The sequence below is a fragment of the Gopherus flavomarginatus genome, chromosome 12, assembly GCF_025201925.1.
Source record: "Gopherus flavomarginatus isolate rGopFla2 chromosome 12, rGopFla2.mat.asm, whole genome shotgun sequence".
Taxonomy (NCBI): Eukaryota; Metazoa; Chordata; order Testudines; family Testudinidae; genus Gopherus; species Gopherus flavomarginatus.
Genome location: NC_066628.1, coordinates 425,872 through 448,496, shown reverse-complemented (window position 1 = coordinate 448,496; position 22,625 = coordinate 425,872). Strand labels below are relative to the sequence as shown.

Below are 22,625 nucleotides of genomic sequence, written 5' to 3'. Positions count from 1 at the left end.
TCCTGGCAGGGCCTAGACCCCTGTGTGTCTCCATACCTTAAATAATAGAATTAATTTAAAATAAAACAATCCAACCAGCGTCCTTCTCTTCGCTCCTCGGCTTCTCCCATGGGGGGTGGTTGGTGAAGGCTTTTAAAATATACCCAGAGCAACGATCCCTTGCAAACAATCCCGGGATGGGGGGGGGAATCTGAGCCCTGGGGAGATGTTAATTAACAGGGTTTCTTCATTATTTTAACTGATACAGCAGGGAAGGGAGAGAACCCAGGAGTCCTGGTCCCCAGCCCCGTGCCTCCCTCCCATCACACTCACCTCCTGTGTCTCTTTGGTGGGGAAGAGGCAGGTCTCCCCGCCAGCCGTGAAGTCGCAGTTCACCTTGAAGGAGTCCCGGGAGCAGCCCTCGTTGGGGTTGATCCAGTACTTGCCTGGTGGGGGACGGGGTGTTTTCAGTGCACAAAGAATCCTCTTCATTCCCCGCCCCCCCGAGCCACCCCAGCAGCACGACCCCCTAGCATCGCCCAGGCAGAGAGTCCCCTGCTGCCCCGTCACGGACTCACAGATCGTGCCCACTCGTGGCCCTGTGCCATCCGTGGGCGGTGCCCCTTTCAGTGCGACAGCCCTTCTCAGGGGTCCACTCTCTCTTGGGGTCAGGTCCCTCCACCTCCTGGAGCCGCACCTCTCTGAGCCTTGACACGTCTGTCTGTGCCGTGGGCTCCCTCGGGGAGTCCTCTCGCCAGAGCCGTAGCAACAAAGAACGTGGCCCCCTCCAAACATATGTCCAGAGCCCCTTACAATGCAGAAACGATAAAAAACTAAACAACTAAATTAATAACATTTATCCGCCGACCGCCATTATGAACGCAAATACACATTCTTTGAATGGGTCCAACTAAAATTTGAAACTGACCGACAGACAACTGATGTAGCCAATAGCATTATGATGTATCATAATGATTTCACGGTTTTGTCAGTAAAACCGACATGGATTGTGCAATAGCATCAATAAATATCACTTACCTAGTTATACCTTACATTTTTTTTTGGCACTTTTAGGGGCCCCCTTCCTTGCGGGGCCCCCTCCAGTCGGAGGGTACGGAGGGCGCTCGCTACGCCTCTGGTGCAGCTCGGGCTGAAGCATCAGAGTGTTTCTTGCACCAAAGGGAATCCTTACTGCAGTCGAAGTCGCAGCATATTCACTGTTCAATGTTAAAGACTGAAGATTGGAAGCACCTGATGTAACACCAGCCAGTGACTCTGCGATCTTGCTGGCTCAGAAACACACAAGTACCAAGACGCGCAATGAAGGTGATTGAAAGAGAGTGGAAATATTAACACTTCTCTACTGATTCTAGCTAAATGCATCAGTGCACTCAAGAACAGTCCACAGTCAGAGCTGCAGCTGCACATACCGTTTGGGGAAACTCACTTCCGTCAAGGCCATTTCAGTGGAAAAGGGAAGCTACATACGATGGTAAACATCAGCCAGTGTGCTGCTGCATATGACAAAACACTCAATGCTCCCCGAGAGCAGCCATTTGTCCAGAAGTCTGCAAGAGACGTGGCTCTCATAATAACGCTGAGACTAAAACGCAGGTGGCAGGAAAAAGAGCCCCGGTACTTTGGCAGAGGAGCCTGGGGGATGTGATAGAAGATGACGATCATTTAACTGTGGCTAACAATGACACACACGAAGAGCATGATATGGCAGAAGAGATGTCAAATGAGGAGGAGGAAAAGAAAGTAATTCTTGGAAAAGAAGAGGATCTGAGATTACCAGCTATAAGAGAAGTCTTGAGAAGGAAGCTGATCAACGAGAGAAAAGATAAGTGACTCCTGGAATTTAAACTTCGTGAAGAAGTCACACAAGAATTCACTCAATATTTTGCTCAACGGAAAACAGATTTCAGGCAATGCCTTTCTCATGATCCAGAGTTGCTGGAAGAAGCCTCTGAACAACGCTTGGAAATCTACCAGGATTTGTTAAACGAATGTGCCAAAAAGCTGGATGAAGAACAAGAGATAAAGAATTCCCACTGCAGTAAAAGAGCTGGAATGCTGGAAGGAGGCAATAATGTAGCTCCTGAAAACTGTATTGCTCTTGAGGGCATTACTGATTCTCTGCCAGCAGATGTCACTGGTAGTAAGAAGCAGGCAGGAGGAGCTCACAGGATCCCTAGCAGACCCACAGGAAGCTATTCCTTGGCTTGAACAACAACTGGGGAAAGTTCCCGTTGAGCTAACCAAACCCAAAGAAGGGCTGACACAGAGAACCGAAGAGCTTGAAATGCAAGTGATGAAGTGAATCTGCTCGACAGAAGAAGCTACTGAGAAAATGACGACAGGGAATAAACGGATTCAAGAGCTAACGCACATTGTGGAGCAACAAGAGGATCTTATAAGTAGACTACAGGACTTAGTATCCCATTTAGAAACTACAGGAAAAGACTACGACACCCCTGGAACTACTAGTGAAAAACAAGTGGCAGAGGAGACCAGCAATGGGACAGTAGAAGGCACTCCGTCTAGTGAAAGTGTGAAGCATGTGTTGGATGTAGGAAGAAAACACTGGTTTGAAAGTAAGCCTACCCACAAGGAAGAGAGACCTACAAAGAAAGGTCCCATTTCTACCACAGCCGAACAGGGAGCCTTCCGAAAGAATCCCATTCTGGTGCCAGCACCAGAGCAAAACCTCGCAATTTGTAAACTTTATCGACTGAGGAGAAGAAAGTCAGCAACATGAAATGCTACATGGAAGTAACTGTTTATTTTCATTGTCTTGTGTGTTGCCTCTAAATTTGTAAAATAGAATAAAATAAAATAAAATAAAATAACTGCTTTTAGAAAAAACAGTCTCCCCTGTGGGTGGAGACACTGATCACTATCACTGAAGGAGGGAACAATAGAGTGGGATGCCCAGAGGAAAGAATGGCTTGAGGACAATGTCCTGAAGGGACCCCTACCCTTGCAGAGTTTTCTAGCTCCAACACATTTCCACACAGGGTGGTTTCACCCACAAAAATAAAAATCTGCACATCTTCCATGCCATTTTGGACCAATGGAAAAAACCAGGTACAATTCAAGTGACTTTTAAAATTGCCTCTGAAACTGAGTTAACAAAATAAAGGAACAACCAGAACATACACTTTGCAAGTGAAAACCGATAAATGGAGTTCTTTGCAAAGAAATTGTACATTTTCTTACTGGAAAAGCCACCAGCTGTCTGGAAAGGAAGAGTAGCCTGAATTACTTGCCTCAGTAAAATTAAATCCCCAAACAGAGACTTGTTGGGCCTGTGATGCTGGTGACTGGGGCTTGCTCACCCGTGGCTCCCCCTCCTCACACTGTGGAGGCACCAGGCAGGTCTGAGTCTGCAAGCAGGCGCCTGCCTCAGGTGCAGCTCCCACTGGCCACGGGCTCCAATGGGCTGGGGGGATGGGGAAGGCAAAGGGGGAGATTGCAGGCAGGGGGGAGGGGAGCTATCCCTGGAGGCACAAAGGGGGAGCTCTCTGGAGAGAGGTGACAGGGGCACAGGGGCCGGTGGGGGTTTCTCGGGGGGCAGAGGGTTATGTGGGTCTCTGTGGGGGTGGGAGTGATGGATGGAGCCAGCTGCATCCCGGGTCTGCTCTGCAGGGAGGGATGTTGCTATAGTCCCCTCCAGGAAGCCCCCTCTGTACAGTGTATTTAATGCCAGCCCCAGGGTGCCCATCGCTGCTCCCCCACATCTGTCTTCCCCCCCTTCCCCCGGCTGTGTCTGTGCCTGTGACAGACTCCTGCTGTTCGCTCTGCCTGGGGCTCAGCCACTGCCTGCAGCTCCCTGCCCCGCCCTGCAAATGGAATTAAAGCAGCTGGAGATGGATGCGCGAGAAGCGACAGAGGAAGAACCGCACAAGCAGAGATGCCGGAGAAGAGGCTGAGCACCAGAGCACCCTGGAACTGAGACCGATAGAGGCTGATAAGGAAACTGAGGCCCAGAAGCTCGCGATGGAGGAGAAGGAAGGAGAGAGGAATCATGAACTGGACTTGATAAAGAGGCAGAACCAGCACCCCCACACACACACCAGGGGGGTCCCACCGCTCCAAAAATCCACCAACGGGAGCGATTGTGTCCTGCCTACGGCTACAGGGACATGGCTGAATATTTCACCACCTCTGAGCAGCTGTGTGTGCTCCATGCGGTTCCTGAGGACCAAACGATGCCCACGTTGGTTGCGAAGGTGTCTGGCAGAGCTCTGGACAGATTCAGTAAGATGCCTGTTGGTGATGCTGCAGATTCTGGTACATTCAAGGGAATGGTTTTAAAACACTTTCACCCTTGACGCATCTAGAGTAGAGTTCAGAAGCCTAAAGCGAGGGGCTGGAATGAGCAATGTGGCCTGCGGCAGCAGCTGAGAGAGGTGATGGAGAAGGGGGTAAGGTGGGGGGAGGTGTTACAAGCTCTGTAGAAATGGGTGATCCTGTTGCTCAGGGGCATTTCCTGAGTGTGTGTGATGATGATGTAAAACAGCGTTTGTGGGATAAAACGGTGAAAACTCGCTGAACTGGCGGCTCCAGCTGATCAGTTTGAACAGCCCCAAGGGTCTGTTAGGAGTAAATCACGGGCGGAGGGGCTACGTGTGGTAACTTGGCTTTGTTTTGTCTAACACCAGTGTGTGAAAATCAGAAGGGGGGCAGGAAGCTGTACATATTCCTCTCCACACTGCGGGCGGGGGCGAATGTCACGAGCTGGCGCTGTACCGATCTCTGTGCAGCACCAGACGGTGTAATTCTGGGTTTACCCTCTAAAGGGGGGTGCAATGGGTACGGGGCAGGTCCCTCGCTGAGCCTTCCCCTGCAGAGCTGATCTCAGTCTGTGTGCGAAGCTGCAGCTGGGTGTGTCCCCACCTGCGTGTGCTGGTACCGTGCTGGCTGAAGCTGGGGAGGGGGAAGTGGGGCTTGGCAGGCTGCAGAGCAGTGTGGGGTAAAGGGAACCCAGGCTGATGAGTCAGGCGGGGTCAGTGGTGCCCCAGTTCCAAGTGGCACTATGGGGCAGGGGGGGACCCATCTTAGGGGTCTCCCAGCACATGCTACTGAAGGGGTGTGAGGAACCGCTGGGTTGGGGGCTCAATGCCATGTTTGGGGGGGATCTGCCCTTCATGTCACAGTGACCCCACCCTGGGGGACGTCACCGCAGCCCCCAGACAGGCCAGCGTCTCTGCCGCCATTCGCCCTGCGGGGTTCAGTCCCGGGGGAGCCTGGCCCATGAACCCCACCCTGCTTCTGGGCTCCTGGCCATGGGACAATCTCAAAGTGCTCCATGGATCATCCCTCTGCTCTTAAGCCCCCATCACCGCCCCAGGAGGAGAACGGCCACATTTCACACAAGGGGAAACTGAGGCACAGGGTGTGTCACTACATGCAGCAAGTCACTGTCAGCAATGGGAACCCCAGAAGCCTGACTCCCAGTTCTCCCCCACTAGCCCCCACTCCCCTTCCGGAGCTGGGATAGAACCCAGGAGTCCTGGCTCCTTCCTTACCCCTCATACCAAACTCCCTTAACTCCTGGTATAACCCAGAGCCCCTGGACAGACAGGGGTTGGGCTGGGCTAACACAGGCTGCCGCGGGCACGGCCCAGACTGACCAGATTTTAAATCAGGATCAAAACCTCAGAAACGTCCCAAACCCACTTTATTGCTGTTAGCAAAGCTGCAGAGCGAGATGGGGGGCGCAGGGCTGTGGACACACACGGGGCACAGGGCGGGGGCTGTATAGGGACTGGGCCCTTCCCACACAGACCCTGCGCTGGGTGCTGGGCTCAGCAGGGCTGGACTCCGGGGGAGCTGCACATGGGTGCGATGGGGCCTTTAACTGGGCATTGGGGCTGCCTCCCCCCCCCGAGCCATGGGCCTGATCCTGCCCCACAGGGACCCTGTTGACCAGGAATGGCCGAATCTGGCCCAAAGCCTTCTGGGTAATGGCTGGAGGGGCTTTACCTGGGGTGACTGATAGTAGCCTCTGGCCAATAGGGGCCAGGCTCGGGGCCCAATCCAGCGCCCACTGGAGTCAAGAGAAACCTTCCCCGTGACAGCAGTGGGGTTTGGATCAGCCCCATGGGCCCTGCTGCCCCCTGTTGAGGGGTGACCCCCATTCCCAGGCCCATGGGGCAGCAGCCCTCTCCCCTACTGCTCCCTGATGAGGGACGACCCCCAGCCCCATGGGGCAGCAGCCCTCTCCCCTACTGCTCCCCGACAAGGGGCGACCCCCATTCCCAGCCCCACGGGGCAGCAGCCCTCTCCCTGGATAGGCGCCCCTCCAAACCCAGCAGGGGTGAGTGAGGGAAGTCCGAGGGGCCAGCTCCCCGGTGAGTCTCTAGCCCAGGGGTGGCTCCGGCGCCACGTGCGGCTCTTCAGAAGTTAATATGCGGTTCCTTGTCTAGGCACCGACTATGGGGCTGGAGCTACAGGTGCCAACTTTCCAGTGTGTGAGGGTGCTCACTGCTCAGCCCCTGGCTCTGCCACCGGCCCTGCCCCACTCCACCCCCTCCCACCCCCTCCCCTGAGCCTGCCCTGCCCCCCCTCCTCCCTTTCCTGCCCCCTCCCCTGAGCCTGCCCTGCCTCCCTCCACCCCTTCCCACCCCCTCCCCTGAGCCTGCCCTGCCCCACTCTACCCCCTCCTGCCCCCTCCTCTGAGCCTGCCCTGCCCCCCCTCCTCCCCTTCCTGCCCCCTCCCCTGAGCCTGCCCTGCCCCCTCCACCCCTTCCCGCCCCCTCCTCTGAGCCTGCCCTGCCCCCCTCCACCCCTTCCTGCCCCTTCCCCTGAGCCTGCCCTGCCCCACTCTACCCCCTCCTGCCCCCTCCTCTGAGCCTGCCCTGCCCCCCTCCACCCCCTCCCACCCCCTCCCCTGAGCCTGCCCTGCCCCCCTCCACCCCTTCCCGCCCCCTCCCCTGAGCCTGCCCTGCCCCACTCTACCCTCTCCTGCCCCCTCCTCTGAGCCTGCCCTGCCCCCCCTCCTCCCCTTCCTGCCCCCTCCCCTGAGCCTGCCCTGCCCCCTCCACCCCTTCCCGCCCCCTCCTCTGAGCCTGCCCTGCCCCCCTCCACCCCTTCCTGCCCCCTCCCCTGAGCCTGCCCTGCCCCCCTCCACCCCTTCCCGCCCCTTCCCCTGAGCCTGCCCTGCCCCACTCTACCCCCTCCTGCCCCCTCCTCTGAGCCTGCCCTGCCCTCGCTCCTCCCCGCAGAGCCACTGCCACAAACAGCTGATCGGGAGGTCCAGGGAGGGAGGGGGAGGCGCTGGTCGAGGCTGGGCGGTGGGCGGGAGGCGCTGGGGGTGGGGCGGGGGGAGCGGATGGGGGGGGCTGCTGAGTGTTTCTGTGTCTCTTTGGCAATGTCCATTGGTAAATTCTGGCTCCTTCTCAGGCTCAGCTTGGCCCCCCCTGCTCTAGGGGTTGGGTGTCACGGTTATGGGGCTGGGGGCTCCGGCCTGGGTACAGCAGCTGGCAACAGGCATGGAGGAGGGACGCTGGGGGCAGAGCTGAGTGTGAGTGGGTCCCACGAAGGCACTGGGCAGCTTCGGGGGCCCAGGCTCCTCCATGCGTTTATCTGAAAGGCAAAGAGGGTCAGTTACCAGGAGCCCTGGGCCCCGACGTGAGGCTGGCAGGGATCGGGGCCATTCCCCAGCACCCCCAGGGAGTCTCCCATTCAAACAGGGGAGTGGCTGGGGGGGCACAGTGGGTGGGGGGTCTCCCAGGGGGTGCTGGGTGGGGAAGGGGCTGTGGCTGGCTGGGGGGACATGGGTTGGGGGTCTCCCCGGGGGATGCTGGCTGGGCCAAGGGGCTGTGGGTGCAGCAGTTGCCTCCCCAGGCAGCGGCTACTCACAAGGGGCCCCACGGGTTGCGGGCGGCGTTAATCTTCATCCCCTTGATGATGAGGATGGTGCCCGCGATGATGCCGACGATGCCCACGGCCAGGCCCAGGGCGCACACCAGGGTCTCTGTGGTCTCGGGGACAGGGGTGGGCACCTGAGCTTCTGGAGAGAGGGACCGGGCATGGAGTGAGGGGGGCTGTTCCCACCCTTCCCTCCCAGAGCTGGGATAGAACCCAGGTGTCCTGGCCTCCACTCCCCTCCCAGAGCCAGAAGAGAACCCAGGAGTCCTGGCTCCCAGCCCTGTGCCCAGCAGGGTCCCCTGGTGCCCCAGCCTCACCCCAGTGCTTTGTGAAGGGCTCGGGCAGGCCCCAGTGCTCCACCCGGCAGTCGTAGAAGTCGCCCTGGCTGGGGAGGAAGGGCAGGTAGGAGAACTTGCGGAAAGAGTAGTCTGGGCGGGGGTAGAAGTCGGTCTCGGAGACGCCCTCAGTCACCTCCTGCCCGTTCTTCAGCCACGTCACGCTGAGCACCGGTGGGGAGAACTTGTCCACAAAGCAGATCAGGACATTGGGCTCGCCCAGCTCCACGGGGCCTTTGGGGAACACGGTCACCTCAGGGGGCACTGGGGAGACAGGGGTTAGTGGGTCTCATTGCCTGGCCCTGAACCAGCCAGGCCCTGCCCTGGGGCCAGACGGGAGTCAGCGCCCCCCAGAGGGGAAAGGCCTCTGCCCCATTCCCTGCCCCCCTGAGCCAGCCAGTCCCTGATGCTCACGCTCCAGCTCAGGGTCTCTCCCCAGGACTGTGGGGGCATCATCGGGGCTGTCCCAGCTCCTTGCACTGATGGCTCATGGGGCACAAGGGGCAGGGGAGAGATTCCCTCGGGGCAGGGCCTGACGCCTGAGGGGGGGAGGGAGGAGAAGGGGCAGTCCGTGTTGGAGCTCGGAATTTGCATTTAGTGAATAAGAGAGGGGTGGGGGTAGGGCTCCAAACTTTTAAATTGATTGCAGGTTGGTGCTGTGTATGTTCCAGTCCTTAGAACTTGCAAGGCAGGGAGCTGACAGCTCCAAAAATCCACTCTCTCTCTCTCCCCCACGCTCCCCCTCAGCCCCCTCTTTTGAATAGCACCTTGCAGTCACTTGAACGCTGGGATAGCTGCCCACAATGCACCACTCCCCACAGCGCTGCAAATGCTGCAAATGTGGCCACACTGCAGCGCCGGTAGCTGTCACACTGTGACAAGGCGCCTTGTCACACTGCAAATGTGGCCACACTGCAGCGCTTTCCCTACACAGCTGTACGAAGACAGCTGTAACTCCCAGTGCTGTACAGCTGTAAGTGTAGCCATACTCTAAGTATTGGAAGATCCACCAGCGTTTGGGGTTTGTCTGCCCCATTTTGTTTGCAGATCACCCTAACTGAGTGACCTCAGCTGGCTCCCACGGGCAGCATCATCACAGAGGGGGCTCTCAGTCTCTGGTGGGGTCTGGTATCAGCCCGGGTGGGTTTGCGAGCAGGGGAAGGTGAGCGAGAGATGGGAGGCATCTCTGCTCAGGAAGGTGGGGAGAGGGAAGGTGGGGGAGGTCTCAGGTCCCTGGGGGGCAGGTGGGAGAGGGGGCAGGTCACTGGCAGGGAAGGAACATTGTATGTAAGGGAGTGCTATGATTGCTCAGAGCTCCAGTATGAAACTGGAGAACAGCCTGTTGAAAGTCTTTGGGTTAAGTTTAGAGGCGAGATGTCGTGGTGGGCGTCTGCTATAGACCTCCAGACCAGGAGGATGAGGTAAACAAGGCTTTCTTCTGGCAACTAGCAGAAGCTTTGAGATCATAGGCCCTGGTTCTGATGGGGGACTTCAATCACCCCAACATCGGCTGGGAGAGCAATGCAGCGGTGCACAGACAATCCAGGAAGTTTCTGGAGAGCGCTGGGGACAACTTCCTGGTGCACGTGCTGGAGGAACCGACTAGGGGCCGTGCTCCTCTTGACCTGCTGCTCACAAATGGGAAGGATTGGTAGGGGAAGTAGAAGTGGATGGGAACCTGGGCAGCAGTGACCATGAGATGGTCGAGTTCAGGATCCTGGTGTAACCCTTCTGCCCCTCTGAGTTGGCAGCAACAAGGGCCGGGTTCAGTATCCAGGGGTTCCGTTTCAGTAACACAATGCATAACCGACTCGAGCCCCCACCCAGTGACCTGGGACACTCACATACCACACCCCCCCGGGCGCCTATAGGAGGCAATACTTCCCCTCTCGCAAGCACGGAGTCTGAATGTAGCAAAATCTTTTTAATAAAGGAAGGAATCAATGCGGCATCCCATTGGAGAAACACCACAAACAGGGTTATAACACAAACCATAAACAAAAACCCACCTCCAAGTACATTTGGCACTGTCCTTTTTCCCCTTAGGGTTTTAAGTCCAATCACCCCAAAGTTCAACAACCCAAAAGTCTCTGGTCAATGCCACCCCAGAGTCCGAGAGTTTATCTGTAGAGGTCCCTCCCCGCAGCCTGGATAGAAAGGGGCACCTTACGTGGTCCGGGGCCAACTGCCCTGCCTCTCCGTGGGTTCTGCTTCCGCCTTCTCCACGAACTGCTCCGCTTTACCAGCTGCTCCACTCTCCTCCTCCAGCCGTCCTCAGAAACTGCTCCGCTCCACCAGCTACTCTGCTCCATGAGCTGCTCCAGTTCTCTCTGCAAACTGCTCAGCTCCGCTTGCTCTGTGGGCTGCTCCACCCGTCCCACAGCTGCTCCGCTCTGCCAGCCGCTCTGCTGCCACCAGCCGCCCCCACAACTGCTCCACTCCGCCAGCTGCTCTGTTCCACAGTATAGCTTCAGGCTCCCCCACTAGTTAGCACCGTACTCAGTGCTCTCAGCTCAGTGATTTCAGCTTTTAGTGATTTTCAGCTCTTAGTGATCTCAGCTCTTAGTGGGGGAGCCCCAATGCGAGTGCACCATTAGCCCAAAGTGAGTTCAGCTCAGTCACCTGTATCTAGATTCTTAAGGGAATAAAAATATCAACTCTGACATTCCACAGTGAAGAGAGGAGGGGGTGGAACTGGCGCTTCTGGCTCCACAAGGAGCCTGCACCACCAGGCACAGATACCTGTCCCCAACCTCTCTCAATTCTCTGGGTTTTGGAACCCATGTCCCATGTCTAGCCAGTACCGCCCAACTGAGGGTGAGTCATTTGTCACCAAGCAGTCCCACAGCTCGGCAGTCTGGGATAGGGTAGGCGTGCCTATGCAAATACACTCTCTGAAATTCTTTCCACCAGATGTCAGGGTAGAGCTTATCCTGACTCTGCTTACACTGGCACAAGGAAGAAAGGAGAGCAGCAGAATACGGACCTTGGACTTCAGAAAAGCAGACTGACTCCCCCAGGGAACTGATGGGCAGGATCCCCTGGGAAGCTAATCTGAGGGGGAAAGGAGTCCAGGAGAGCTGGCTGTATTTTAAAGAAGCCTTATTGAGGGCACAGGAACGAACCAGCCCGACAGGGCCGTCCTTAGCCATAGGCAGAACAGGCAGTGGCCTAGGGCACCACTAGGTCTGGGGGCACCGCTCTGCCGGGAGCCCAGACAGACGGGAAGCAGTGGAGAATGTAAGAGCAGGGCTGCTGGGTCCTAGAGAGAGCTGAATGCAGCACAGTCTGAGAGAGGGGATTGGCTGCTGGGGTCTCTGGAAGGGGTGGGGGAAGGAACTCACTTGTAGGGTGACCAGATGTCCTGATTTTATAGGGACAGTCCCGATTTTTGGGTCTTTTTCTTATATAGGCTCCTATTTCCCCCCACTCCCCCATCCCTGTCCTGATTTTTCACATTTGCTGTCTGGTCACCCTAGGTGGGGGTAATTGGTACCCATATAAGGCAAAGCCCCAAATATCGGGACTGGCCCTATAAAATCAGGACATCTGGATCTGGTCACCCTAGCTGGGGAGTGCGTCTCTCCCTCAGGGCTGGCAGTGATCCATCTCATCCAGGGGGAGCTGCAGGGGGCAGGATGAGCTGCTGTGGCTCCATGGGTGCCCTGTCCCTGAGATCAGATGCTGTGCTAACTTCACCACGGTCTGTTGGGCTGCCGGCGGTGCCCATTGGCGTGTGATCGGACCTGAGGGTTTGCTGCTGCTGTTGCCACTCTGCACCCCAAGAGGTGGATTTTGGGGTCCTGCAGTTTTCTACCTATCTCCTCCTCTACTGCAGCTGTTGGACCAGCAGGCTGGGGGGTGAGCCAAGCACGAAAGCAGTACTGTGTTGCCATTTAGATTGTCATTTAACAAATATGTTCACCAAAAATGCTTGCTAACAATCCTGAATTCAATTTCAATATTTTTTTTAAAAAATCAATATCTTAGCCAAAAACAGAAAATTAAGTTGTTGACAATTATTAGTGACAGGTTTGGTTTGAGGCAGGGAGTGGGCCAGTTTTCATTAGAGAAACAAAAAATGTTGACTGACTTTCCTATAGCCTGTTACTCCTGATAAGAGCCCTCCAACAACTGTAATATGCTCATCTCCTTACTAGTGTATAAAGCAGGGGTCAGCAACCTACGGAACATGTGCCAAAGGTAGCACGCGAGCTGATCTTTGATGACATGCAGCAGCAGGCTGAGCGGCTCAGCCCGCCACGGCTCTGGGGTTCCGGCTGCTGCCCCATTGCCATCCAGGGTCCCAGCCGCCCGCCCCACTCAGCACCCGCTGCTGGTCTGGGGACCCCCAAGGAATCCCAGAGTGGCAGCCAGCTGAGCAGACTGGTGTCTGATACCCTGGCTGAGCCACTCAACCCGCTGTCGGCCTGGGGTACCATTCACTCAGAGGGTAGCAGGCTGAGCAGGATTAAATTCAATGAAATAGGAAAACAAGAGCAACTAATGACAATGTGCAAGAACCTAGAGCAGTGGTCCTCAACCTTTCTTGTCTGGCGGTCACCAGATGAAGGACCATGGCAGTGGACGATCATCCACCGAAATGCCGCGAAATTCGGTGGCATTTCAGCGGTGACGCCTCTGGATGAAGCTGCTTATTGGCGGCAAGCAGCATCATCCAGAGGCGTCGCCGCAGAAATGCTGCCGAATTTCGGTGGCATTTCAGCGGATGCTCGTCCGCCGGCCAGCACGCAGGTGCATTGAGAGGCCCCTGTGGGCGCCATGGCACCCTCGGGCACCGCGTTGGGGACTCCTGACCTAGAGAGCCTCCTGAAGCACGGCGATCATTTTGATTTAAATGGACTTGAACTGTACGAAGAATTGAGTACACTGTCATCAAATGTTGCCACATGCAAAATCGATGATGGACATTGTACAGTTTACTCATACCAGCAAACTTGTTGACATATATCCTAATGTGTACATTGCCACTCGTATTCTACTGACAATTCCTGTAACAGGAGCATCAGGAGAACGGAGTTTCTCAAAACTAAAGCTCATTAAAAACTATCTCCGCTCTACAAGGAGTCAGGAACGCTTAACTGGTCTTGCTTTTCTTGCAATCAAACAAGACACAACTTTGTCTTTGTCATACGATGACATTATTACTGATTTTGCAGCCAAAAAAGCCAGAAAGATTGCTTTTAATTAAAAACAAATCTTTGTTCCAATACCTCTTCATATAAATTTCCAATAAAATGTTGACAAATTAAAAAAATTATATTATTTGCATCATTCTGTCATATCAGAATTTTTTCTATAGTGCTGCTTCTTTAGTGCTAGTCCATCAGCATTACAGTATGCTTCATTAAGTTAAACTGGTTTTAATAACGTGAATGTGGCAAGTTTTCCAATACTGTAAGCTTATGTTTGTGTTGCTAAGAGCAAGACAGGCACAGGGGCATCAGTTTAATAATCCCGCCTAGGGCACCATAAATCCTAAGGACGGCCCTGCAGCCCGATGTGCAGAAAGAATAGCAAATATGGCAGGAGACCAGCTTGGCTTAACCGTGAAATCTCAGTGAGCTTAAACACAAAAAGGAAGCTTACAAGAAGTGGAAACTTGGACAGATGGCTAGGGAGGAGTATGAAAATATTGCTCAAGCATGCCGGGGTGTAATCAGGAAGGCCAAGGCACAGTTGGAGTTGCAGCTAGCAAGGGATGTGAAGGGTAACAAGAAGGGTTTCTACAGGTACGTTAGCAACAAGAAGGTCAGGCAAAGTGTGGGCCCCTTACTGAATGGGGGAGGCAACCTAGTGACAGAGGATGTGGAAGAAGCTGAAGTCTCAAGGCTTTTTTTCCCTCAGTCTTCGCAGACAAGGTCAGCTCCCAGCCTGCTGCACCGGGCAGCACAGTATGGGGAGGAGGTGACCAGCCCTCAGTGGTGAAAGAACAGGTTAAGGACTCTTTAGAAAAGCTGGACGTGCACAAGTCCATGGGGCCGGATGTGCTGCATCCAAGGGTGCTGAGGGACTTGGCTGATGTGATTGCAGAGCCATTGGCCGTTATCTTTGAAAATTTGTGGCGATCGGGGGAGGTCCCAGACAATTGGGAAAAGGCAAATATAGTGCTCATATTTTTAAAAGGGAAGAAAGAGAACCCAGGAACTACAGACCGGTCAGCCTCACTTCAGTCCCTGGAAAAGCCATGGAGCAGGTCCTCAAGGAATCAATTCCGAAGCACTTGGAGGAGAGGAAAGTGATCAGGAACAGTCAGCATGGATTCCCCAAGGGCAAGTCATACCTGACTAACCTGATTGCCTCCTATGAGGAGATAACTGGCTCTGCAGATGACGGGAAAGCAGTGGACGTGTTATTCCTTGACTTTAGCAAAGCTTTTGATACGGTCTCCCACAGTGTTCTACCCAGCAAGTTAAAGAAGTCTGGGCTGGATGAATGGACTATAAGGTGGTGTAACCCCTTTGGGGTTTAGAGAGCATGGCCTCTTTAAATCTTTTTCCCAGGGGGAGGAGGAGAGTAAGAAAAAGGAGGAAAACACCAGGGGGGCAGCGCTGGAGCTCCAGGGAGAGAGGGAGGCAGCCAGCAGGCCCTGGAGAAGGAAGCAGGGAGAACCTGCCTGAGGAGGACAGGCCCAATCGGGGACAGCCCAGGACAGGAGCCAGGAGGAGCTCTGTGCCGGGGGGAATCGCCCAAGGAGGAGGGCCGGAGCTGGACCCAGGGTCACGGCTGCCCAGAGCTGCATGGGGCTGGGAGTACTGGGCTGGTGACTCTGCATTGGGAACAAGGAGGGAGGTTGTAGCTAGTTAAGTGGGAAGGTGGTCGCTCTGGGGGCTTTGCAGAGAGCGGCAGAAGAGGGCACCGGAGGCAGGGCCGGTGCAACCATTTAGGCGAACTAGGCGGTTGCCTAGGGCGCCGAGATTTGGGGGTGCCAAAAAGCGCCCCCGAATTTTTTTTTAAATGGTTGACCGGCCGCTGCTGCTGGGACAGAGAGAGAGTCTGAGCTGCTGGCAGCAGCCGGCAGCCCAGGGTGTCCCCTGAGTCTGGGCGCCGCCGCGGCAGCCGGCAGCCCAGGGGGTCCCCCAGGTCAGGGCGCCACTGCGGCAGCCAGCAGCCCAGGGTGTTGCCCAGGTCAGGGCGCCCCCGCGGCAGCCCGGAGCCCAGGGTTTCCCTGGGCCAGGGGATCCCCTGGGCTGCCGGCTGCCGCAGCGGCGCGCTGACCTGGGGGATCCCCTTAGCTCTATCCCATTTAAGTTTGTATATCACTTGGCAATTATTGCTTTGAATATTATTACTTATGTATTCTGTGTCCAAAAATGTTCTAGGATCTCTGCAGACAAATAAAAGAGACTCACTAGCCCAAAGAGCCTGTGATCTAAATTAAAAATGACACCAAGTGATAGTGACAAACAATGGGAGCAAAATAAGGAAATGGGAAGAGGAGGATACAAAAATCAGATGACATAGTTACTTGTTAGGTTCACATCATGGTCTGCAAAATCTGTACAGTTTTTTATATTCCCTTTCCTGTTTGTATCTAAACTGTTCCCGCATTTTCTAAACTTGAAGTGATTTTCTGTTTCATTAATAAACAGACCCCTTACAAACAATCCATACACCCTTGTGTGTTGTTTTAAACTATTGCATGTGTTAAAACCTACTAAGCCCCCACTTCTTAGCTTAAGAGCTCGTTTACACATATTTCCTATCTTACTTCACCACCAACCACCCTTAGCCCAGATCCCCAACCCAGGTGACTGTAAGCCTCTCATCCTCGGATATCTCCACATCTCTTCCATCCCCAGCAATCATGTCCTTATTTCAGTAAGTCAGTATTTTCATTGCCCAGAAATGAGAAGTTTACAAAAGTTACTCTTGTTATCAGAGGCCTTGATCCACCTTCATAGAATCATAGAATCTCAGGGTTGGAAGGGACCTCAGGAAGTCATCTAGTCCAACCCCCGCTCAAAGCAGGACCAACCCCCAGACCTTGAAGTCAGTGGGAAAATTCCCACTGATTTCAATGGGTTTTAGATCAGGCCCAGAGGCTCCAAGAGCCACTTCTTCCTCTTCCTTCACAGAAGCCCTTCAACATCCTATGGCCTCCTGTTCCAGCACTCAGCTCAGGCTCCCTGTTACATAACAAAGAACTTCTGGGGCTATTACCTCAGAAAAGCAGAACGTTTGTTACTCCTGTTCTATTGTCCCATTTGAATTCTTTAAAATGTAGGTTTCTCTTGTGTAAGGTAACAAGTGACTCAGGATCACCATCTAGCCACAACATGCACGATGCTGAGAAATAAGTAGGTGTGGTGGTTGTTTGCTGACCGGTAAAGCCCTGATTTGATACTAAATACTGGAACAGACATGAACTATTAATATCTCTAGAGCTCCCAGACCTCTCCCTTGATGGCCTCCTCTTTCGCAATCAAGCAAATGGGATTTGCATGTGAATTCTTACAATGTAACATTCAAGGATTAGCTGGACAGCTCGGAGCACCTTGGAGTTGTACCTTCTGTGAACTTTCATCTTTTATCATTCTTTCTAGCAGAGCAGCACAATAGTGGGATCCTAGGTTGTACTAGCCAGATGTTTTCCTTACTAACTTGGAAGGTTGCTCTCCTATTATTTTGTCAGATGCTTGAATTGCACCTATCTCAAGTGAGGTAAAGTAGAACAAGGCAAAACATCTTAACAGATACCTTCTGCATAAGTGATTGCAGGATAGGGGTCTATTTCTTTAAAACAAACCTGGACCACAATGCTTCTGAGAAACTTGACAACCCCTAATATGGAACAACTTTTTGATCCTATCCAGAGCAGTTGCTGTTACACCAGTAGGATAAGATCTGCCTACATCTGTGCTTTTGTTTAGTGTAATGGTTGCAACATAAACCTAACAAGGCTTGAATACTCAGGCTTAAGCTTGAAAGTCATCTTGATCTCTTAATCAATATTGACGTCAAATAGTTGATGAAATTCAAATAGTTAATTATAGTAAGTGACATGCATTCTCTATCCTTTACTTTTAATAGTGAACAAGAAAAAGGACTGATAGGAATAAAATTTCATTTTTTTTCATTTACAGTTGATGCAGCCTCGTGGCAGATTTAAAAAAAAAGGTCTGGGGCACAATTTCGTGACCGTGTATTGTGTATAATGTATGTGATTTGGGGGGCGGGGGGCGCAAGATGGAAGTTTCTCCTAGGGCGCAAAATATCCTTGCACCGGCCCTGACCGGAGGGGTTTGCTGGGGAGAGTTCACTGTCGCCGAAGACGACCAGGAGCACCCACGACTCACCACTGGACTGGAACTTTGCTCAGGCCTCCTGAACTCTGTGTGCAGACACATTGCTCAGTGCCTGCCCCTCCAGACTGTGCTCCCACTGGGCCTGTGGGGCCTTGGCTTGGATGCAGCCCTGTTCTACTGCTCCCCTTATATTTCCCCTTGTTGTATTGCTCCTCTCATCCCTCTGTAAATAAGTATCTCCCTTTCCTAAATCCATTGTACTTTTCCTGTGGGTGGGTGTGTTCACTCAGGGAAGGTTGGAACAGGTGCCCCTGGGGTGGAGTGTCTCCTGCTGCATTCCTGCACGTGCCTTCTCTTGGCCAGAGCTGCCTGCAGAGCAGACTCCATCTTGGCCACGAGGGTGCTAAAGTTACAGTGGATAGAAAGCTGGCTAGATCGTCGGGCTCAGCGGGTAGTGATCAACGGCTCGATGTCTAGTTGGCAGCCAGTATCAAGCGGAGTGCCCCAAGGGTTGGTCCTGGGGCTGGTTTTGTTCAATATCTTCATTCATGATCTGGAGGATGGCGTGGACTGCACTCTCAAGAAGTTTGCAGATGACACTAAACCTGGAGGAGAGGTAGATACGCTGGAGGGTAGGGACAGGATATAGTAACAGAGGGACCTAGACAAATTAGAAGGCTGGGCCAGAAGAAACCTGATGAGGATCAACAAGGACAGTGCAGAGTCCTGCACTTAGGACAGAAGAATTCCATTCACTGCTACACACTAGGGACCGAATGGCTAGGCAGCAGTTCTGCAGAAAAGGACCTAGGGGTTACAGTGGACAAGAAGCTGGATATGAGTCAACAGTTTGCCTTTGTTGCCAAGAAGGCTAACAGGGTTTTGGACTGCATTAGTAGGGGCACTGCCAGCAGATCGAGGGAAGTGATTACTCCCCTCTAATCCACCTGGTGAGGTCTCATCTGCAGTACTGTTTCCAGTTTTGGGGCCCTCCCACTACAAAAGAGATGTGGACAAATTGGAGAGAGTCCAGCTTTGAGCAGGGGGTTGGACTCAATGACCTCCTGAGGTTCCTTCCAACCCTGATATTCTATGAAGGTGGGAGGAGGGCTCAGGTCCCTGGCAGGGAAGGTCGGGGGACAGGTCAGGCCCCTGGCGGGAAAGGTGCCCCCACACCCTCATGCCGTACCGGTCTGGGCCTGCGTGCGATTGGACCTCTGGATCATGATCTCCAGGTTCTTCTTCAGCACGGCCATGTTGCCCAGGGCGCCCTGCGCCTCGAAGCTGGTGAACTTGCCGAAGTCGGGCAGGCGCCAGACGGTCTCCTTCCTCTCCAGGTCCACGTGGAAGATCTCGTCCTGGTCGAACTCGAACATGAACTCCCCGGCCTCCCGCTGGGCTGGGTCCGTGCGCTGGTAGAAGGCCACCTGGGAGAGCATGTTCTCCGCTGCGGGGAGATGGACGTCAGTACCGGCCACCTGGGGGGGCTGCTCCTCACCCCGGCGGAGGGGGTCTCAGTGCTTCCCCCAGCAGTGCAGCCCCCCAGCTCCCGGGCTATGACATTCGCACTAGGGCTCCCCGGTGTCAGGGGAAGGCAGATGCATGGAGCACGGTGCCCCCCAGCATCGCGGTGGGGCTCTGGGGCCAGCACTGACTGCCAGGGGAAAGCGTCCCCGTCCCTGCCCGTGCCCCTGCTCCCAGCACAGGCCCCCTAGGGCTGCCCTGGTGCAAGGACTGAGAGAGCAGAGACCCTCCTGCTGACCCCTGCTCAGTTCCCTGGTTTCCAGTCACGTCTCCCAGCCGAGCAGTGACCAGAGCAAACCCGGCTCCGCTGGCAAGTGGGGACGTGACCCAGCCAAAGCAGCTCCTGGGGGGAGTTGGGGGCTGCAGCTGCAGGACATTTCATTCTCCCGTCTGTGCGTGGGGCTGGTTCCGTGTCCCAGAGTCACCATGACCTGGTTCTTGGGGCAATTTCTGTCTCTGGCCCCCGACACTCACCCCCCAGGGTTGATCACTGGGAGACCCCGGAACTCCCCAGCCAGAGACATTAAAGCTGCGCTGGGGGGTCAGACACACTCCAAGGGGGAGGGGTCTGGCTCCGGGCTGGGAGTCCCCAGGGCCCAAGGGAGCTGGGCACCTGCATTCTAGGGAGTCATTCGCTGACCCCAGCTCGCCCGGCAGGATCTCACCGACCGACTGCAAAAGAGGGAACCCGCCACCACTAGCCAAGGAGAATCGGCCCCACAGAGCCCCCCCCAGCCCGTGGGTCTGAGCCCTGGGGGGAAGGGGGACAATGGGGCCAGGCCGGGGAGCGGGGTCAGGGGCTCCCTGCTCTGCACTGACACACTCAGTGCTCAGCAGGGTCTGGCCCTGGCGCGGCTCTTTGGGGAACGTTCCCCCCATCTCCCCTGTGCCTGGTGCCCCCCTGAGGGGATTAGCCCCTGAGTCCCTGTAGGGAAGGGGGCTGCACCCCTAGGGCAGAGTTGTGTTCTACCCAAACCACAGTCACTTCCCCACGATCCCTCTGCTGCTCCTGCACCAGCCTCCTCTCCCCCCTCCCTGCCATGGGGATGAGACCCCCCTCCCTCCACCCCATCCAGATCAGCCCCCCCTTCCTGTCCTGCCCACCCCATCCCCTGCCTACTATTGGATGAGACCCTCCTCCCTGCAGCTCCCCCCAAAGCTGGCTCACCCCATGAGCCCCCCCATTGTCTCCTCTCTGGGGGGGAGCCGGGCGCTATGGGGGTGAAGCTGCCCCTCCCCTCGCCCAGGTGTCACAGCCCGCGCCCCACCCATACCTGTCACAGCCCTGGCACCCGGCAGGGCCAGCAGGGTGAGCAGGGCCAGCTGGGCCATGGGGACGCCCCGTCCTGCACCCATCTCCTCTCCCCGGCACTGGGCTGGGTGCAGGGCCGGCAGCACTAGGGGGCCGGGGGGGCACATGTCACACCCGGGGGGGGTGTTGGGGGCAGCACCCGGCATTGGCCAGGGGAGCCTGGCCCAGGGCCCCCACCCAATGGCAGAAATCCCTGCGCCGACCAGGCTGTTACCGGGCAGAGCAGCAGCGCTGAGCCTCGCAGAGAGGGGAGATGAAGAAATTCAGGGTTCCTGGCTCGCAGGATCGTGTCACGAGTCAGGATAATTATTGTGTTTTCCTAAAGCCCCAGCTCCAGGAGTCATGTGGGTCTGGGAGGATTTCAGCCTCGTTCTGAGAGACAAAGTGAGTGTCCAGCCCTCAGGGCTGTGGGGAGAGCTTCAGAGTGGGACCCCTGGGCGCCCTGAGGGCTCAAGACACAGCTGGTATTTGTACATCATTGCAGGACTTTTGGTGAGCCTGACTCATGATTTTTTGGGGGGGTCACACCATAGGCGTTGTTTGACTTCCATATTTGGCAGTGCAGCTTCAGTCAGGCCAACGGGGCCATGCATGGGGGGGGGCAAATTCTGTGCCTGTCCAATGTTTGCAGTTTGGGGGGGACAATGGCCCCCCTGCTCCATCAAACTACACCCATGGGTCATAGCTCTGACCTATACAGTTGTGCAATGGGGGAGGGGGTGTAACACCTCTGACCCCCAGGTACCCTGATGGCTCAAAGAGCAGAAGGCAAATAAAGAACCTCTGTGACAAGGTGGGACTGTTCTTAATGTTTTCTCTGAGTGCTGTGTGGGTGCCTCAGTTTCCCCTATGCAGTTCTCAAGTGTCTAGGGGTGTGTGATTGTTCAGAGCCCTAGAGGGCAGGTGGGAAGGTGTCTGCACAGAGAGTGACCAACACTCTGTCTCCTGGCCACTGATGGCCTGGACCCCTCCCCAGCAAGGTGCCAACGGAAGGGGTTGGAGAACAAGGAGATCAGAGGAGGGGCTGGAGGGGGTTTCAGTTTGTAGCTGGCTGGGGAAATGAAGGGGAGCCCAGACGGGGCTCTGGCCTCCCTGGGCTCCCCCCCCAAGATGGACCTGAGGGGTCCTGTTGTCTGTACCTGCAAGACCTGTTTTGGACTGTGCTCCTGTCATCTAAATAAACCTTCTGCTTTACTGGCTGGCTGAGTCACAGAGAATCACAGGAAGCCGGGGGTGCAGGGCCCTGACTCCCCCAAACTCTGTGACAACCTCACAGCTGGTATTGTTACATAAACTCAGGATTTTACAGCCAATCTCATAATTTTGGAGCATTTGGGGTTGGCAGTACTGCAAATTCCCAGCCAGACGCCAGTTCCCGCCGGCTGTGTGTGCACAGCGGGGCCCGGAGCAGTGCGGGCACAGCTGCACCGCCAGGGGGAGTTTGTCCCTGTCACAGAGTGTGGGGGAGTCAGGGCCCTGCACCCCCCCCCCCCGGGATTCACCAGGACTCTCAGCCAACCGGTAAAACGGAAGGTTTATTAGATAACAGGACACAGTCCCAAGCAGAGCATGTAGGCACAACCAGGACCCCTCAATCAAAGTCCTTCTGGGGGTTCAGGGAGCTTAGACCCCAGCTTGGGGTTCCCTGCGCTGCCCCACCCAGCCCAAACTGAAACTAAAAAAATCCTCTCCTCACTTTCTCCCCCCTCCCCTCTGCTCCTCCCCCTTTGTCCAGTCTCTGGGCAGAAGGAGTCACTTCTCCCCACCCCACTCCTGGCTCAGGTTACAGCTCAGGGAGTTTCCTTCTCATCCTCAGTGTAACTCCCCTGCAACATTCCCAGGGCAAATCCAATTATCCACCCTGCTTCCTGCTCCGTCACAGTCCCAGGTGCCAGCTGGGAGGCCAAGCTGTGCCTGACCCATGGAGACTGAGCCCCGGCTCTATGGTGGGGTCCCCAGGGCCGCCCAGAGGATTCAGGGGGCCTGGGGCAAAGCAATTTTTGGGGCCCCTTCCATAAAAAAAAGTTGCACTACTACAGAATACTATATTCTCGTGGGGGCCTCTGCAGGGCCTGGGGCAAATTGCCCCATTTACCCCCCCTCTGGGTGTCCCTGGGGGGCAGGGCTAAGGCCCATGGAGGTGGGGGAGGGGAAAGCTAAGAACTTCTACCTGTGGGGCCAGACCCAAACCTTCCCCTGGGGTTAAATTTACCCAGACAAACCAGAGACCCCCGCACACCCATCCTGCCCCAGCTGGGAGCAGAGGGTCGAGGCACCAGGGGAAGGGGACAGAGGGTCCCAGGCCCGTTGCTGGGGGCCCTGCTCTGG

The 22,625-nt window shown here is 55.4% G+C and overlaps 1 protein-coding gene across 11 annotated transcripts in view; it reads right to left on the bottom strand.

The window, feature by feature from the left end:
- The window catches only part of LOC127032759 (HLA class II histocompatibility antigen, DR alpha chain-like), a 414,007-nt gene extending 393,549 nt beyond the window's left edge, over positions 1-20,458 (bottom strand). For 7 of the 11 annotated variants that reach the window (XR_007768904.1, XR_007768908.1, XR_007768907.1 and 4 more), the window contains exon 1: positions 20,278-20,411. Coding sequence is in view for 5 of the 11 variants with exons in the window: in XM_050920296.1 (XP_050776253.1) it covers positions 20,278-20,404 (127 nt within the window). In the remaining 6 variants the exon portion in view is untranslated. Of the gene's footprint in view, positions 1-7,555; positions 7,573-7,848; positions 8,000-8,174; positions 8,457-18,650; positions 18,909-20,259 lie in introns of those variants that run through there. The other 4 variants (XM_050920300.1, XM_050920301.1, XM_050920299.1 and 1 more) reach the window with 4 other exon arrangements.
- Positions 20,459-22,625: the final 2,167 nt, after the last annotated feature.